Source organism: Peromyscus leucopus, chromosome X, assembly GCF_004664715.2.
Source record: "Peromyscus leucopus breed LL Stock chromosome X, UCI_PerLeu_2.1, whole genome shotgun sequence".
In the NCBI taxonomy this organism is placed as follows: Eukaryota; Metazoa; Chordata; class Mammalia; order Rodentia; family Cricetidae; genus Peromyscus; species Peromyscus leucopus.
The window spans coordinates 134,578,052-134,598,098 of NC_051083.1; the positions used below are offsets into that span (position 1 = coordinate 134,578,052).

At 37.4% G+C, this 20,047-nt stretch overlaps 1 protein-coding gene across 2 annotated transcripts in view; it reads right to left on the bottom strand.

Annotated features, from left to right (window-relative positions):
• Positions 1 to 20,047, bottom strand: part of Gabra3 (gamma-aminobutyric acid type A receptor subunit alpha3) — a 235,194-nt gene that overhangs the window by 37,806 nt on the left and 177,341 nt on the right. For both annotated transcript variants that reach the window (XM_037199298.1, XM_037199297.1), the window contains exon 6: positions 10,749 to 10,831. In XM_037199298.1, coding sequence (XP_037055193.1) covers positions 10,749 to 10,831 — 83 coding nt within the window. The remainder of the gene's footprint in view (positions 1 to 10,748; positions 10,832 to 20,047) is intronic.

Genomic DNA, 20,047 nt, shown 5'->3' on the forward strand with positions numbered 1-20,047 from the left:
GAAACTTTCAACAAATGTTTTTGTCAGCAGTAACATTTGAGGTTGTATTAACTATACTATGGTGACATATTTTGTGTATCCTAATAAAATTTCCTGAGGAGTAGAGGACAGAGCCAGTCACTAGATTAGACACAGAGCCAGGCAGTGGTGGTACATGCCTTTAATCCAGAGCAAAGATATTAGTGAAATTAGTAAGGCCATTCCACATGGTTAAAAGGGAGGTTTATTAGTGGCATGACTTACAAATGAAGGGATAGGTAGGTCACAGGGTCTGGGCAAGGTGTTGCAGTCCAGCAGTGTTCTCTGGAGAACTCTGCTTGGTCAACCTTCACCATCCAGGGTCCAGGAACAGAGAGAGCACAGCACATCTTGATCTCGAGTCTTCAGGGCCCTCTCTTGGCCCTGCCTTGTAGGTGTGACAGTTACTGAAGCCTCAATGAGGGTTGGAACTTCCAGATCCAAGCTGGAATGGCTACCCACTACATCTCCCCCTTTTTGTCTAAATAAGAAGGTTCTAACTTAATACAAGATTATATACAAAGGAATGGTTATCAAATATTGTCTAGGAGTAATGAGGGATAATGACCTAGATAAGTTGGGACTATAATCAATGCAAACAATATCAAGCAAGAAACACATACTAAAATCCAGAGAAGTCTAGAGCGTAGGTAAATGGTATGTTACAAAGATCATTCCAAAAGGTATCCTATCCTAAAGAACCTGAATCTAATACTTAATATGTTCTATCTAAGATATTATATGTATACTAAGTTGTAACTATAACTGTTAGTCTTCAATCCCATCAAAGACCTGAGAAGTAATATAATGATACCTGAGAAATGGTAGATGGATGCAAGCAACTTTCAGGAATCTTGTAAGAGTAGACCGAGACAGCTAGCAGCCTGGACAGTCACCTAATGTTTCTCAGTATTGTTGGTGCATTTAAATTGGCTACAAGCCTAGAGTATCTGACAGACCATTTTCAGAAGCAGGAATTCTGAAAGACCATCTTACCCTGTCTTGGCAGAGTACAGTGGTCGCTTCCCTTGTGTCCTGCTTGTCCAGAAAGGACAGCATTGCATTTGTACTGTCAGAAGTTGTGGCAAGGGCAGTTCTTTGCCCAGTAGGCCATTTTGTGCCAAGAAGACAAACTTCTAAATGGAAATGTCTTAGAAGCCCAACATTCTTTCAGGATCAAATTGCTGTTGCCAGGAGCAAATGTGTCTCACGTCAACAGAATTCTAAGTTATTTAAATGCCATATTCTCTAGGTCTATGAAGAGTTTGAAGATTACCTGTCCATCTGACCTATGTATCTGTTAATCTGGATAACCTAACTAACATAACTATAGAGATGACAAGCATAGGTGACTATAAATCCATAAGTCTTATCTACCGAAATAACCTAAGGACTAAGGCTTCATGTAAACAAGGTAAACAGTCTATAAAATATATGGTAAAGAATGATGATTTCAAAATTGTGACAATACACAAGATATTTATAACAGAGGTAGGGATATATAGTGCAATATGCAATATGACAATAATCTTAAATATATATCATTATACAGAATATCCAAAACAAAAGTAGAATATACATAAAGTATGACAGATATAAATTTACATTTGCATCAATATACAAATATTTCAAATAAGAGTAGAAATATTTGTACATTATAATAAATATAGTTCTGTATTTTTATCAATATACAAATTATCTTAAACAGGAAAATAAAAATAGTTTACATTTGTATCAACATATAAGAATCTATAACAGTGCAAATTATCTAAAACTGTTATTTTACTAAATTTGTTTACTAGTATATATAATAATCTACCATATGAGACTCTTAATCTCAGGGTCGTGGGTTCGAGCCCCATGTTGGGTGCCAGATATTGGTGAAATTATTAAGGCCACTCCACATAGTTAAAAGGGAGGTTTATTAGTGGCATAACTTATAAATGAAGAGATAGGTAGGTCACAGGGTCTGGGGAAGGTGTGTCGCAGTCCAGTGGTGTTCTCTGGAGAATTTTGCTCAGTCAACCTTCACCGTCCAGGTTCCAGGAACAGAGAGAGCATGGTGCATCTCAATCTTGGGTCTTCAGGGCCCTCTCTTGGCCCTGCCTAGTAGGCGTGACAGTTACCGAAGCCTCAGTGGGGGTTGGAACTTCCAGATCAAAACTGGAATGGCTACCCACTACACAAAGGCATGAGGTCTCCAGAGTGATAGGATTAAAGGTGTGTGCCACCACTGCCTGACAATACACCACCATACTGCACACAATGATTTAAGAGTATGTATCATTCACTCCTTCTTGATGTGCTCATTTTTCCTTCCAGGATAATGTTCCTTAATTTCACCTGCCATATCCTTAGCATTTACTGTAGTAATGTCTTTTCTCTAGCCTCTCCAGTCCTTGATCCTATTCTTGTCTCTGTTTACAGTCATTACTTTACTAAGCCCACCATACCATTTGGACACACAACAACTAAATAAACAGCTACTCTGGATCTTTCAGAGAAATTAGAAATGAGCAAAGTTTTAAATATTTGTTTTCCTATCAGAATCAGATCTTAGCAATAGATATTGTTAATTTGAAGAAACCAATGGTATAAAATCAAAAAGAAGAGGGAAGAAACTGACACACTGAGTCAAAAGTTTTGAAATTTTCAGGAATATTTAAGACTTATGTGGTCACAATCTGTCCTAGCTAGTGTTTGCATTGCTACAATGAAATACTTTGACCTAAAAGCAAGTTCGGGAGGAAAGGATTTATTTAGCTTACACTTCCACATTGCTGTTCATCACCAAAGGAAGTCAAGACAGGAACTCAAACAGGGCAGGAACCTGGAGGCAGGACCTTTTGCAGAGGCCATGGTGGAGTCCTGTGGGATGTTCTATATGTCAAATGTGTTGCTCTGATTGGTTAATAAATAAAACATTAATTGGCCAGTGGCCAGGCAGGAAGTATAGGTGGGACAAGGAGAGAGGAGATTGTGGGAAGTGGAAGGCTAAGTGAGAGAGACACTGCCAGTTGCCACCATGATAAGCAGCATGTGAAGACACCGGTAAGCCATGAGCCACGTGGCAAGGTATAGATTTATAAAAATGGGTTAATTTAAGATAGAAGAACAGTTAGCAAGAAGCCTGCCATGGCCATACAGTTTGTAAATAATATAAGTCTCTGTGTTTACTTGGTTGGGTCTGAGCAGCTGTGGGACTGGCTGGTGACAGAGATTTGTCCTGACTGTGGGAAATCTCAAGCAACAGGGAAGTGCTGCTTACTGGCTTGCTCATCATGGCTCACTCAGCCTTCTTTCTTTTTTTTTAATGCCAAATGCCGTTTATTGAAAGAGGGAGGAGGTCTTTTTTTTTTTTTTTTGGTTTTTTGAGACAGGGTTTTTCTGTGTAGCTTTGCACCTTTCATGGAACTCATTCTGTAGACCAGGCTGGCCTCGAACTCACAGAGATCCGCCTGCTCTATCTCCTGAGTGCAGAGAAGAGGGAAGGTAACCATCACAACTACACACACACACACACACACACACACACACACACACACACACAAACATATATAATTTTGAAGAATAATTTGCCACTAGCAGCATGTAGTACTAAAGGCACAACAGAAACATATTAAATAAAGTCAAGTAATCAGATTGTGTGCTACGTAGTCTTAGGTGGCAGCTGGCAGTGTCTCTCTCACTTAGCCTTCCACTTCCCACAAAGGCGTGCACCACCACTGCCCGGTGGGAGGAGGTCTTAAATACAGGCTTACAGCACAATGGGAGAAATTCGCTACTGGTGTTTTACAATCTTGCATCTAAGCTGTTAACACCCATATGCAGGATACACAGACAAGGAACTTCCCTTAAGCATTCAGGAGGGTAGAACCCGGCAGGGAATTAGCATAGGGAGGATATCAAGGTCAAGGTCAGCAAGCAAGGCAATACTTACCCAAAACAGGGGCCATGGCTCTACAGGTTCCCCCTTTTACTAAAAATTGAGCTTCTGACTTATGTTGCATGGGACGTCAGCGGGTCACCTTACCCTTCATAGAGACCCCTACCCAGGCCACACAGGTGCTCTGTCTTAGGTTGGTGAGTGTCCCCCAGTCAGCCTGCTTTCTTACAGCATCCAGGATCTATAGGGATGGCACTACCCATAATGGGCTGGGTCCTCCCCCATAAAAAATTAAGGAAGTGCTTTACAACCAGATCTTTTCTCAAGTGGTGCTCCCTCTTCAGATAACTCTAACTTGTGTCAAGTTGACCTAAGACTACGTAGCACACAATCTGATTACTTGACTTTATTTAATATGTTTCTGTTGTGCCTTTAGTACTACATGCTGCTAGTGGCAAATTATTCTTCAAAATTATATGTTTGTGTGTGTGTGTGTGTGTGTGTGTGTGTGTGTGTGTGTGTGTGTGTAGTTGTGATGGTTACCTTAAACTGAACTTCATACAACCTAGAATAATATGTTTACATTGGGCTGGTCTGAGGGTGTATGTGTTGGTTAATTTTCTGTCAACTTGACATAAGCTAGAGTTATTTGGGAAGAGGAAATCTCAAATGAGAAAATGCCTCTATCGTATTGGCTTGAGACAAGTCTATTGGGCATTTTCTTGATTATGATTAATGTAGAAGGGCCCAGCCCACTATGGGTGGTGCTGCTCCAGGCAAGTGGCCCTGAGTTGTATAAGAAAAGTAGCTGAGGAAGCCCAGAGGATCAAGCCAGTATGAAGTATTCCTCCACGATCTCTCCTTCAATCAATTCCTGCCTCTAGGTTTCTGCTTGAGTTCTTACCTTAATATCCTCCAAAGATAGACTGTGATCAAGAAGTATAAGCCAAGTAAACTCTTTCCTCACCAAGTTGCTTTGGTTCAGAATGTTGTTTATCACAGTAGTAGAAAGCAAACTAGGGCAGCATGTCTGTGGGGAATTGTCTTAATTGACGTGAGAACATCCATCACATTGTGGGTGGCACAATTCCCTAGGCAGGGTTTCTAGAACTGTATTAATGGAGGAGTTGAGCTTGGCACAAGCAAATAAGTCATCATACATGCATTAATTTCTCTGTGCTTCTGACTATGGATGTGATATGACTAGCTGACTGAAGTTCCTGAGTTGACCTTCTCACAAGGATACACTATAACATGGAATTGTAAGCTGAATCAAACCATTTTCTATCCTAAGTTGTTTTTGTCGGAGCACTTTATTACAGCAACTGAAATGAAATTGAAACAGTAGTAAAGTATATTCAAACACTGAGGGTATTCTCCCAAGAGATAGTAGATTTTAGAAGTAAAACTAGAAATTTTGAACTGTGACTCTAGTTCTATTTAAAATTCATATCATTTGCAACATCTAACATGTAAATCCTATACTACATTAATCTTAATTAGTAGGATTAATCCTAATGTATGTTAGTATCAGGAATTTGGAAATGGTATCAAGAGCAATTATACGTCAGTTACTGAGGACTTCTACCACAGATTAATGGTCCCTGTTTTTGCATATAACAGAAATAGAACCACACTGCAGGTGTACTTAGATATATGGCTTTTCTCAGTACGATATCTGTGATGTTATTTAACTTGTTGAGCATAATTGCCATAATATTATTGTATATTGGTGTGAGTGTACCTCACATTTTTAATTCATTCTGATGGCCTGGAGGTAGTTTCTAGTGTGAATATATTACAACTAGTTCTGCTATAGCTGTCACTTATATGAATATTGATAAACATTTATATACTGATGGCAAGAAATGCAAAGTTTTCATATGTTCAGTATTATGAGGTGTGACCAAACAATTTCCCCAAAATTTGCTACAAATCTACATACTTATCATAGCTCAGGACTGTATGGAGTTGCTCTAAAACCTCACCTATGTGTGGAATTTCCCTGAGTTTTTCATAATAACTACTTTATTGAATGTATAGTAGTACACTTTGGATGAATCTTTGTTTCTTTGCTAAAGTAATCATCAGCTAATCAGTAAGTCCTTATGTGAGAGAGAAACAAAGAAATCCTAAGGTTTTTTTTATTGCTTCCTAGAGATTTGTAGGGAGTCTTACGCATTTGAACATTTTGTCATAAAACAAATTGTATGTAACACAAATGTTTTTCTCATCCTATGAAAAGCTTTCTTAGTGTCTTTTGTTTTGATTTTTCCCCTTGTTTGTTTTGCTTATTTATTTATTTTTGTTTAGACAGAATCTTACTTTATAATTCAGGCATCCTGGAACTCACTATGTATCACAGACTAGCCTCAAACTCACATCAGTCCTTCTGCCTCAGATTCTTGAGTGCTAAAGTTATAAGCTTGCGCCATCATACTCTGCCTTTCCCACCCTGCCTTATTGTTCTCTTAATGATATTTTGATTAAGTAGAAATCCTTAATATTTAATATATCCCAGATATCTTCTCAGTTTCAGTCAATGCCTTTGTTCAATTGATCTCTACCTTCTCCAATTCATGAGGATATTCTTCTATATTTTCATTTAAAGTTCTGGGTTTTTAATGTGTTTTTAATTGAAATAGAATTACATTACTTTCCTCCTTTAGCCCTTCCCCAGATAGTCTTCCTCGAGCTCCTCTTAAACACCCCCCTCAAATCCCTCTTATGTCTCTCCTCAAGTTGATAGTCTCTTTTTCATTACTTAGATTTTCAATCTATCTGGAATTTATATATATAATAACATTCAAGATCTCCCTCCTTGTCTCATTAATTCCACACTATTTTTTATCTTTGTAACAGTAATATCTTGTCTAAATTACTATAGCTTCAAGTAGGTTTGATATCATTGTGAGTTCTGTGGATTTATTCTTATTCAAGACTCTTAAGTATTTTTAGCATCTTAATATTTCCATATAAACTTTAAAATCAGCATTGTTTTCTTTATATTTACCTGTATGCATCTTGACACTTTGGATTAATAATTTTCATCAGTTTTAAAAGTTCCTTTTTTTGCAAAATATACATATATGAAATTTTCACAATACATTTTTAGTTACACATAATAATTTCTTCACCATTCTCAATTTGTTACTTATTCTTTTCTGTGTTTTTCTTTCTGTTCTTCTATTTCTGTATTTTCTGTTGCCTATTCTTTAGCTCTCTAATCCTGTCTTCTATTTTATCTATCCATGAACTATGAATTTTAGTTGTACTTTTCTATCAATATTTTCCAATTTATTTTTATTTATAGATTTCAAGTTTCTGTTCTAATTATCTTTTATTTGTTTAATTCATATTTATCTGTTATGTCTTGAAGACAGTACCCACATATGCTATATGTATATGGCTGTGTTTTTTTATGTGTACATGCATTTGAGTGCATATGGAAGTCAGAGGTTAACATTGTGTGCCTCAGTCATGTGCCACATTATTACTAATTTTAATTAGGGTTTAATTAAATTTAATTAATTTTAATTCTGATTGAACTTGCAGTTCACCAACTGGCCTATATTGGCTGACTAGAGAGCTGTAGAGATCCACTTGTCTCTCATACAACCCCTCTGTGCTGTGTGTGCCACCACATATTGCCACGAAAAGTTTAAATTCCTTGTCCATAAACTCTGATATTAGGATTAGGTTCACCTATATGTCTCTATGTACATTGTGATTTTGCTTTTAGATCTTGTTTTCAGAACATAACTCAATACCCATCAATATCTAATAATTTAGTTTTATTTAATTCCAAACAGGGTTCATAAAACCTTAAAGTTTCCTGTTGGAAGCCACATTTCTAACATAGATAGTTCATTCTTCCCTGCCTGTGCAGACAGTGTGAAAGAATTACCACCTTATTTCCATAAAGGATTAAGATATATTATAGCTTTGGTTGAATTTAATGTGTTTTTGCCCTTCCCTTATAGTTAGTACATAGTCCTTTAAGTTTTAAAGCTGATGGCTTGATGAGTTCTTTCCTCATCTTCTTCCATTTCTTCCCCCAACTTCCCTCATCCTCCCCCTTCTACTCCTCTTTTTAGCATAGAGAAACTATAGAAAAGGCAATGTTGTTTTTTTAAAGTTGTTCCTATTAGGTTTTGACTTCATCCTTTCTTCATGGGGATGAATGTAGACCAAGCTGTGAATCATAGTAAGAACTAGCAAACATTCTCAGGGATGGAGAAACCATAGGGACAAGTTAATCTATAGGAGGGTCTTCCCTTTCTTTAGAAATAACTCTCCATTAGATCATGGGCCTGTCCTTTAAGATGCTTGGCACCTTAAGAGATTAGATACTCAGCCTGGAGCAATCTAGCCATCCATCTCCTGCTCTAGTTTCTGGTTCTATGGAAGTTAAAGACAAATAGGTGTTCTTTCTTATCTCTGCTGCTCTTGTCTCAGGAAACAACTTTGACACTTTCTCAACACTGGCTTTGAATTATGGCAAGGTTGCCTAACTACTTCCTGGCTATTCTGTTTCTCCCTGCCTTTTTCCTCATGGGTCCTTCACACCCCTGCCACTCTATCCATGGTGCCTATCTCTCTTACTCTTTCACTTTAAGCTATCTCTTATACTCTTTTTACTTTAAGCTTTATGAAGTTCCTTTCCAGGTTTTTAAGGGAAGTTTCTCTTTCCCATTTGGGCCCTGTTGTGTTGCCTATGGTGTGTGTTCTATTTCTTCTAATTGCTCTTTCACCTCAAGTCTTGATCACATTAGTGAGTTGCTCTCTTCTAATAAGGATCATTTCTGAAGGGTAATTTCAAGTCAGCTCCCTTCTTAAACCTGCTGCTCTGATTTCTAACAGTACTTGTCTCGTTTGACCTCAAATTCACTAGGATTACTGTCTCTTAGTTACCCTTGAGTTTTCCCTCTACTACACAACTAATTCTCATCAGGGGATCTTGCTGTAGGTCTTTTCACAGCATAGACACTTCTCATGACCTTTATTACTATCACAGGTAAGTTGAGCCATCATCACTGGAAAGATTTCAATAACTTCCATCACCATATCTCACCTTAAATATTGCAATATAAACTTCACTGGACTCTAATATTTTCTTTATTAACAAGTTTGAAAACCTCTAATACATTCCTCTTTCAAAATAAGTCAGACAATACCAACTTTTAATTCAAAATGTTCTACTCATTCCCTGTTTACCCACAGAAGGTAAACCAAGGTCCTTCAATGTTCTAGAAGATTCTGGAGGCTCTAGCTAAATTTATAGCCTCATTTCTACCTAGTACTTTTCATTCGTATGCCCACTGGGCAGCCACATGGATGCTCTGATGTTTATTGAACAAGCCAAAAACTTTTCTCAATTCAGATCTTATTTCCTGAGATGTGTCTATAATACCTAAAATGTTATTTCCTCAGATTTTTTGATCATTTGCCCCACTTCATCATAAAATGTCAAATCTTATGTAATTTTTAAAAATATTTTAATTTCTACATAATAAGAATAAGGAGAGTGAGTTGTGCTTCCCTGGATGATAAATTTGGTTGTCTATGAAACTAAAAACAGACTGGTCAGGATTGCCTTATTAGAAAAAAATGTACAGGTAGGTAAAATTAAGGGTATAGATATCTAACAGCTGTCATAATGTAGTTAGGAACACCATACTATTCTATAGCCCAGCAGAGAGACTATAGTTTGCAAGCGTTATGCCTGTACATTTCAAAGTAGCTAATGGAAGATGTTTAATGCTCTTAGCATTAAGAAGTGATAAAGGATGGAAATGTTAGTTACCCTAAATTAATTTTATATTATATTATATCATATCATATCATATATCATATCATATCATTGTATTGTACTGTACTGTATTGTATTATATTATATTATATTATATTATATTATATTATATCATATTATATTATAAATGTGTCTGAAATATAATACTACATCATATACATGTGTATAGTTACTATGTATTCAAAGTTTTTCCATGGTTCTCCTTACTTTCACCTTACTTATATTCAATGTTTATTTTATATTTCACTATCATATTCTTGTCAATAATACAAGCCCCATAAGGCTAGGGATTTTGTTTTATTTATGAATTGCATTCCAAACTCATAGAATGGAGGCTGTTACACAAGAGATGGTCTATAAATATTTTACAAACTAATAATTGATATAATTGAGACTTTTCAAATGCAGTTTCTATTTCAATATCATTCAGATGTGATCAACACAGATCTTGATATATTACTCTGATAACTTGCTCAGATATTCTTACGTTCAAAACTTCTCTGAAGTATATTCAATTTTGACATCTGTAATTCATTTGAAAATGCACTCTATTGTCTTCTTTGTAAGATTTACAGGAAATGGGAAAGGCAGTATTCTAAAACATGAGCAAATTTCCATAGCTGTGCCTCCTATTTACCATTTATTGTTGGGAACTGGATAATAGTAAGTGGAGGTGCAGGAAGAATGGACATTAACAAAAATATTTCACATTCCCTTGTCCTTAGGAAGCTAAAATTTTTTATCAGTCCTTGCTCTATCTTCTGGAAAAGGACAAATGTTGATGTTCCCATCTAATGACAGCAATTACTCTGAAATAATGGAATAATTTTGTTTTTAATAATGGAATAAATTTGTTTTTTTTAAGTCTACTACTCTTGATCAGTTAGTACTTCTTGACCCCACTCTCCTGACCCACTCCATAATAGCAAGAATTAAAGTTAGTATTAGGAACTTCCCAGGAACAAAGCAGAATATATTATTATATTTCTTCTGGAAGCAAATCAGACAAACAAAACTCAGAACAATACATACAGCTTCCAAACTTCAGTGGGCAGGCATGCACATCCATGGGGAAATCTTCCAAATGCATAGGACATTCAGCGTGTATTGTTAACCTAAAAAAAAGAGATAACAGAACATGAAATACAGCCAAGATTAATGTTATTAAACATAAAATTCAGTTCCCACTCAACAGCATTGGAGTACTCCTTAGAATACTATGGGATTTTGCTTGCTTATTTTCACTGCAAGTGAGGTCTGTATGTTAACAAACAATGGATTAAGTGAGCTAGGGACTTTTTCAAAGCAGCAGCCAGTATTGCTTGTTTTTAGTTACAGCAGATGTGAATCCTACCTTACAACCTTTAGAAAAAAAAATATGTATTTGGCGTAATGGTACTTCTTAGCTACCCGTCAAGAAGCATAGAAACAGCAAGTCCTGATTCATTCACTTCTGATCAGAGCTTAATTATTTCAGAAGGAATTCTTCCCAGCAGGCTATTATATGAGGTAGCCAATTTAAAGAGTACATTATAGGGAAGAGAGGTATAGAAAGAGTATACTTGTTATGACTTAACAGAAAAAATTAACACATTGCTGTAGGAGAACACACATGTACACACAAATGTGCATGCACACACACACACCACTCCAAAAAATACAAAGGTAATGGAGGGAATCAAAAACCTCAAAGGTCAAATCTGAAGAACTTTCAACAGAAACATAAACAGGAAAGATCATGCTTAAATTCCTCAGTGGAAATCCTGATGGGGTATGGTTTGTCATATTTATATGTTTATTTCCTTGCATTAGTCTTTCAAAGTAATCTACTTCAGTGTTTCCTTATGAATTTTTGCCAATCTTTTAAGGCTGAGCTGCCATTGGCTCCAACAGAATTCTCATAAATAGATACACGCACACACACACACACACACACACACAGAGAGAGAGAGAGAGAGAGACAGAGACAGAGACAGAGACAGAGACAGAGACAGAGAGAGACATATATATATATACACACACACATACATATATAGATACATAGATACAGAAATAATGCCCGCACAGTAAACATTTAGAGTTGCTTGGCACCTGGCATTAATAGGTTATACTTTTATCTAATTTTTATACCTCCTGTGCATATGGGAAACAGTTTCTGTCATGCTCATGGTATTTTAATGTGCTGAGAAGCTGGTCATCAATTAGAATTTTGTTCATCCTCCCAATGCCTTCCTTCTTTACAGAGGCATTTTTGCTCATGGCTTTATAGCACCAAGATTTTCCTTGGAACTATACTTCCTGCTTAATAAAATATCAATATATCACATAGAGGAATTTGTTTTGTTCCATGTCAAGGCAATAGAGAGAGAGAGAGGGTGTGTAAGGAGTTCAATATATAGAGTCTTCATTCACTACTCTTCCTAACCACAGTGCTACTATAACAGTGTCAGGTAGCAAAATCTCAGCAGGTGCTTATTGGCAGAGCACTGTTGCCCAATACTGCTCCAGTTTGGTTGGAATGAGTGAGATACCAGGAAACATTCATATTTAAAGTCAAATTATAGATATTCATACATCTAGGAAGGCATAGGAGGTACTATGTGTAGTTATTATCATTATAAGGATCATTGCTAGTAACTTGAGCTATTCACAGCATTTTACAAGTTCTAAAACACATTCACATTGAGTAATTCCATTCAAGTCTGCTTACATCATAGGGAACCTGGTTACCTGGAACAAAAGAGAATGTTCACTCTATTTGACCGCCGTGGTGGCCTTGTAAGGAATATATTGGAAGCAACATTATTATCTCTGTTTCAGAGAGACAAATACAGAGACTTTGTGTGATTTGATCAGAAACACAACATGGAAATCCGGAGCAAGTCCAAAGGTCTTGCTACATTAGCTACTTTTGATGCATTAGAGGGTAAATAGCTCTTCATCTCCTGTGGAATGTATTAGTCATGTGAGGGAATCTTCCATCACCCATGCCTTTGTATAAACATTTCCTGTGTATAAAGTAGTTGTGGGAAAATATGAAAGAATAAGACATGCATAAGCCATAATTATTGCACTCACAGAAATCTGTAGCTAGAGTTTTCCTGCCTGGTCCACAGTCAGGACAAATCTTTGTCACCTGCCAGTCCCACAGCCGCTCAAACCCAACCAAGTAAACACAGAGACTTATTTTGCTTACAAACTGTATGGCCATGGCAGGCTTCTTGCTAACTGTTCTTATAGCTTAAATTAGTCCATTTCCACAAATCTATATCTTGCCACGTGGCTCATGGCTTACCGGCATTTTCACACGCTGCTTATCCTGGCGGGAGGCTGGCAGTGACTCCTTCTGCCTTCTTGCTCTTTTATTTTTCCTCTCTGTTAGTCCCACCTATACTTCCTGCCTAGCCACGGCCAATCAGGTTGTATTTATTGACCAATCAGAGCAACTTGACATACAGACCATCCCCCAGCACAGCCATGTGCAGACCATCTCAGATACCTGCACTCAGGCCCGTGGTCCTAATCATCCTCTATGTGGACCTGCTGGGTAAAGCCACCAGGAACCCAAGAACGGCTCCCACAGGACATACAGACCATCCCACAGCAGAAATCACTGGCATAGGAGGAGAAAAATAATACTACATATTTGGCCAATCCACTAATACAGAGCAGTAATTGTGACCATTAGCCTGGATACAGTAATGGTCTTTTCTTTTGCAGAAAAATGTTGAAGGGATTATAATACTATTAGTCTAAGAACTACACACACACACACACACACAACACACACAGCATAGCCAGGATAATAACAAACTCTGCCCACACACACCCAGGCATTTTTTTTCTTTGGTTAGGTGGGATGGGTAAGAAATGGATAGAAAAGAAGATAAGAAAGTTATTATAGATCAGTTCTGTTCCTAATCAGAAATCACTACCTTTGCATCCTGCCTTTATAATTTATTTGCTGTGGTCTTATTCTCTACATCACAAAGACTGCCAAGTAGACATAAAATAATTTCCTCTTGACATTACTCATAAGAGGCAGTATCTTGGAAATAATAATGTAAGTGGAGAGAAGGAACACGGTTTTATTAAATCCTCATGGAAACTTTTCAGTATCCAACATGAGGGGTAGGTTTCTCTGTGAAATATATTTCTCTTATGTCTTCTAATGTGAATTTTGAAGTCCTATTTATACCCTTTAAAAGTCAGATTGGTGGGATATTACAGGCTGGCTTAAAATTGAGGTTTTCTTCAAGACACATAAAAATTTTTTAAATATCCAAGTGTAGCATGCTTTCACGGACCACCAGCCCCCAAATCATGACACAGAGACTTATTATTAATTATGTATGCTAAACCTTAGCTTAGGCTTGTTTATAGCTAGCTTTTCTTTAACTTAAATTAACCCATTTCAATTAATCTATGTGTTGCCCTGAGACTCATTTATCACATCTATGTACTATCCATCCTGCTTTCCTGCTTCTTCTGTCTGTCTGTCCCTCAGCTGGCTGGCTGGCTGTGTCCTGGCTAGCTGGCTAGCTTCCCTTTTCTCTCTGCCTGCCAGCCCTGATTATCCCTATACTGCCAAATGTTGATGCTCAGCTTTTTATTAGACTAATCAGGTGCCTTAGGCAGGCAAGGTAAAACAGGAACACATCTTTAAATAGTTAAACAAATGTAGCATAAACAAGTGAAACACATCTTTTCAAAGTTAAAAAAATTATTCTGCAACAAAACAAATGCAACACATCTTTACATATATATCTTTACATAGTTAAATAAGTATTTTATTCCACAACATCCAAGGGACTAGTTAGAACTGCAAGGGTCCGTTTTATCATTTGGTTCCAACCTTTTGTTGTTTAAATGGCACACTAAAAATAAGAGCCATGTAGGTATTTGCTAAAAGACACACTCCTAGATGTGCTTACTGTTTGGGAGGAATTTGAAAAATGTATACATCCAGTTCCAGAACAACACATAAAGTTCTCTGAGAAGTGCAGAGAAAAGGAAAGAATTATTTTGTACAAGGCCACCATAGAAGACCTTATGAGAACAGGATCAACCAGGATGAAGCCACAATGGTAAGCAAGATGAAGTAAAGGATGGCATTGTGGAGAATATACAGACAAATTTATTTATTTAAACACAGTCCTCTCCAGGAATGAGTCCCCTAATCTATTGTCCAGTCCCAAGTGGTCAGCCCTAAACACACACACACACACACACACACACACACACACACACACACACACAAGCAACAACTCTGAATAACACAGCAGGTTACATTACCTACAGGTTTTTAATGGGCTTTTCAAAAAGAAAGATCAGAGACTCTTCAAAGTACAATACCAATATCATAGAATTTCAGTCATGATCCGGGGTTTTGGCTGCTTTGATTTCTATGTAAATACCAAGCAGTAAAGAAGAGATAATCCTTTATCTCCTTTAGGGGAGGCAGATGCAGATAGGAATTCAAAGCCTTTTAAAGTCAAGTCATGCATGGATATGCCCATACAACCCCCCCATTATTAAAATGCCCTCATTTTACTTGTATTTTGGCACTCTTGTTCCTTTGTCACCCAATCCTTTGCTTTAAGCAGAATTTTTATGCCACCATAGTAATAAGTCCATGTTGTATTACTACTATGGCCTCCTAACTTGATACTCTGTTAAAAGAAGATTCTCTATACTCCCTGCTTTGTTCAGAATCAAAGTCTATGTCTACTCAGAGTCTAGAGTGATCCTACCCTATGTTCCCCTCTTGTTTACTTTCTTGGGTCACTGGGCTCTGGCTCTGTCCAGACTCTCTGATACCATGGCTGTTGAATTTGTGTGCTGTCTTACCAGAATGTTTCTCTTTCCAATAGCTGGATGACTAATTTTATTTTATTGTTTTTTCTTTTGCCATCTTGACTTTATTTAGTATAGGCTACATTTTGACCTAGATTTTAGCCATTCAGCCAAGGAAACAGTCCAGCTAAACAGACTGGTAAATCAAACCTGATGGAGAGTTCATTTCTCAGTAGTCAGAAATCTTCCTTTGGACTTCCTTTAACCTTAGGCTAATTACTAGTTTCTAAAGGAGGTCTGCATGGAATGAACTCTCCTTCCTATCCTTCACCTCCATAGACAATAAACTTTACCATACTCTTTCTTTTCTCATATTATCTAAGATATGCTGGGGCATAGACTTTATTTTTCTGTGTATTATCTGTTTGCTTTATTTACTGTACGTTAGGAATTCTTATCTGTTTTAATGCATGCCAAGAACCTAGTTCATTGAATTACTATATTTTTTCATTCATTAGATATATGTTTCTATTGAAACCTTGTATTGAGGAGTTATGAGTTAGACAATAAAGGATTTCAAATACTTCTGAAGTTCTAGAAAACTGAGCTTTATTTGTAGTATAATATTTTTTCTCTAAAATAAATTTTTATTTTTATTTTCTTTTTTTCACGTAATATATCCTGATTATAGTTTCCCATTCCTCTACTCATCCCACTTCCTCCTCAAATTCCCTCCTGTTAGGATCTACAACCTTTCTGTCTCTTATTAGAAAATAAGCAGGCTTTCATGAGATAATAGTAAAATATAATTGTGGTGGTTTGAGAGAAAATGGTGTACATAGGGAGTGACACTATCAGAAGGTGTGGCTTTGTTGGAATAGATGTGTCATTGTTGGAAGAAGTGTGTCACTATGGGGGTGAGATTTGAGGTCTCCTATGCTCAAGCTACACCCAGTGTAGAACACAGTTTACTTTCTGTTGCCTCTAAATCAAGATGTAGAACCCTCAGCTCCTTCTCCAGCACCATGTCTGCCTGTACATGTCCCACCATGATGATAATGGACTAAACCTAGGAACTTCTAAGTTATCCACAATTAAATGTTTTCCTTTATGAGTTGCTATGGTCATTGTGTCTCTCCACAGCAATAAAAATCATAATACAATAATATAATACAATGAGAAAAAAACACATCATAATTGGACAAAAACAAATAAAAGGAAAAGAGCACAAGAGAAACAGAGACCAACTTGTTCACATACTCAGGAATCCCATAAAAACACTAAACTGAGCCACGTGTTGGTGGTGCACACCTTTAATCCCAGTACTTGGGAGGCAGAAGCAGGTGGATCTCTGTGAGTTTGAGGCCAGTCTCATCTACAGAATCTAGGAGAGCCAGGGCTGTTACACAGAGAAAGCTCATCTCAAAAAATAATAATAATAAATGAAAAAATAAAAACAAACAAAATCCACTAAACTGGAAGGCATAATATATACACAAAGGACCTGTAGGGTAAAAGGAGAGAGAAAAACATATATTTAATAAAATAAAAATGAAGATAAAATTAAAAAGAAAAAAGGAAAACCTTTTGAATATGGCATCATGAGATAAGGAATTTTCAAAAATGTCTTTATTTTCTGTTGGCCATCTACTGCTGGGCATGTAGCCTACCCTTAAGAGTAGTTTGATTCTCCATGGATACTCTCTTGGAGGAAACTAAATTTTCATTTGCAAGTGGCTATCAATTGGAGATTGCTTCTGGGTTAGGGATTGTGGCATGCATCCACTTCTTTCAGCTCTAGAACCCCATTTGATATAGACCTTTGTAGGCCCTGTGCATGCTGCCTCAATCTCTATGAGTTTATAAGGGTGGTAATCTTGTTGATTCAGAGGGCCTTGTGTTCTTGGTGTCCTCCATCTCCTCTGGCTCTTACACTATTTCTTGCTGTGAGATGTTCTGTATGCTGTGACTGTGTTTCTCTGGTTGGTTAATAAATAAAAAGCTGATTGGCCAGTAGCCAGGGAGGAAATACAGGTGAGATAAGCAGACAAGGAGAATTCTGAGAGAGGAAGGCTGAGTCGGAAACGGCAGCCCACCGTCCAGGGAACAGCATGTAATGGCACACAGGTAAAGCCACAGAACATGTGGTAACATATAGATGAACAGAAATGGGCTGAGTTCAAGTGTAAGAATTAGTCAGTAGTTAGTCTGAGACAATGGCCAAGCAGTTTTAATTAACATAAGCCTCTGTGTTTTCTTGGGGGATGCAAGTGAGAAAGATTTGTCCCAACCACAGGCCAGGCAGAACACAGCAAAACTTCAGCTACACATTCTGCTTTTTTTTTTCTGTAGGGTTCCCTGAGCCCTGAGGGGAGGGATTTGATGGAGACATCCCATTTGGGGCTGAGTGTTCCAAAATTTGCATAATGTCTGGCTGTGTGCTTCTATACTTGCTACTATATGCTGCAGAAGGAAGATTCTTTGATGATGTCTGAGCAAGGCACTGATCTATGAGTATAGCAGAACATCGTTAGGAGCCATTTTATTACTCCTTTCATATTTTTCATTTTATTATATAAGAAGTTATGTATATTTAGAATAGTAGTATTTGGTTTCACTCTAGATCCTTGGGTTATCTAGTCTCAGGTTCTTATTCACTTAAATGATGGGTTGTAGGTTCCATCTTGTGGAGTGGACCTTAAATCAAATCAGATACTAGTTGGTCACTCCTACAAGCTTTGTGTCACTATTACACTACCATACCTGGCAGGCAGGACACAATTGTAGATCAAAAGGTTTGTGGCCGGATTTGTGTTCATGTTTTTCCTTTGGTAGTATGCAGATAACTTCCCTGTACCAAAGATGCTATTACACAGGAGTGAAGGCTCTATGTAGGCAACAGCTGGACGTCTCCAAGTTCAATCAGTTATGTAGGTCTTGTCTTTAGCAATGGGACATTGCTGTCAGTTTTAGGAAAATAACTTATAGTCTCTACAATAGCCTGGGTTCTTTAGGGTTTCCCATGGAACCCCTTTGACCAATACCTCAATTAGGTGTAACCTAATCCCAGTACTAGAAGCTTCATTTAGAGACAAGAGATGGCCAATTGGGGTTCTGCTTCCCCCATTATTTGTCTATTTCATTTAGATCACCTTCATATATGTATATATTTTAGAAAGCTTCAACTATACTAGGTTTCAATACTACCCCTTAAATTGCCTTTAATTTTAGCTGTCTCTTCCTGTATTTCCTCCCACATCCTTCTTTTCCCTCCCCCTTCCCCCTTGATCATCCCATTCAAGGACCTCCACATCTTTTCTAGGGAGATCTATCTGTTACCCCCTAGCCCCTAATTCTATGCCTAACCTCTATAGTTCTATGCATTGCCACTTGCTTATTATTGACTTAAACGCTAATATCCATCTAAAAGTGAATACATATACTGGTCTTTTCAGGTCTGGATTACCTCACTAGGGATGATATTCTTCTAGTCCATTCATTTACCTGTGAATTTCATTCATTTTAATGGATGGGTAATACTCCATTATATAAATGTACCACATTTTTGTTATCCATTCATGTGTTGATGGACATCTACGTTGTTTCCAATTTCTGGCTATTATGAACAGAACAGCAATGAACATGGTTGAGAAAGTGTCTCAGTGTGTGGATGAATCAGCTGTTGCGTATGTGCCCAGAAGAGAGGTATTACTGTATCTTAAGGTAGATTGATTCCCTTCTTCCTGAGGAACCACTGCACTCATTTCCATAGCATAAAAGCTTGCAGTCCCACCAGCAACAGAGGAGTGTTCCCCTTACTTCACATCCTCCCAAGCATGAGCTTTCACTTGTTTTACTGATCTTAGCTATTCTGACAGGGGTAAAATGAAATCTCAAAGTAGTTTTGATTTGCATTTCCCTGATGTCTAAGAATATTGAACATTTCTTAGTGTTTCCCGGCCGTCATCTGAGTTTCCTCTTTTGAGCTTTCTCTGTTTAGGTCTGTACCTCATTTTTAAAAATATTCATTTATTTATTTACTTTACATCTGGACCACAGTTTTCTCTCCCTCCTCTCCTCCCAGCCTCTCCCCCTACCTCATATCTGTCCCCCATCCATTCCTCCTCTATTTCTATTCAGAAAAGGACAGACCTTCCATGGATATCAACAAAACATGACATATCAAGTTGCAGTAAGACTAAGTACACACCCCCTTGTATTAAGGCTGGGCAAGGTGACCTAGTATGAGGAGTATGGTCCCAAAAGCCAGCAAAAGAGTTAGAGACAACCCCTGCTTCCACTGTTAGAAGTCCCACAAGAAGACCATTTTTAAATTGGGTTATTTGTTTTCTTGATATCTAGTTTTTCAGTTCTTTATATATTTTGGATATTAGCCCTCTATTGGATGGGTAGTGGGTAAAAATCTTTTGCCATTCTGTAGCCACCACTTTGTTCAAATGATGATGTCCTCTGGTATGCAGATGCTTTTCATTTTCATGGGGTTCCATTTATTAGTTGTTGATATTAGTGCCTGT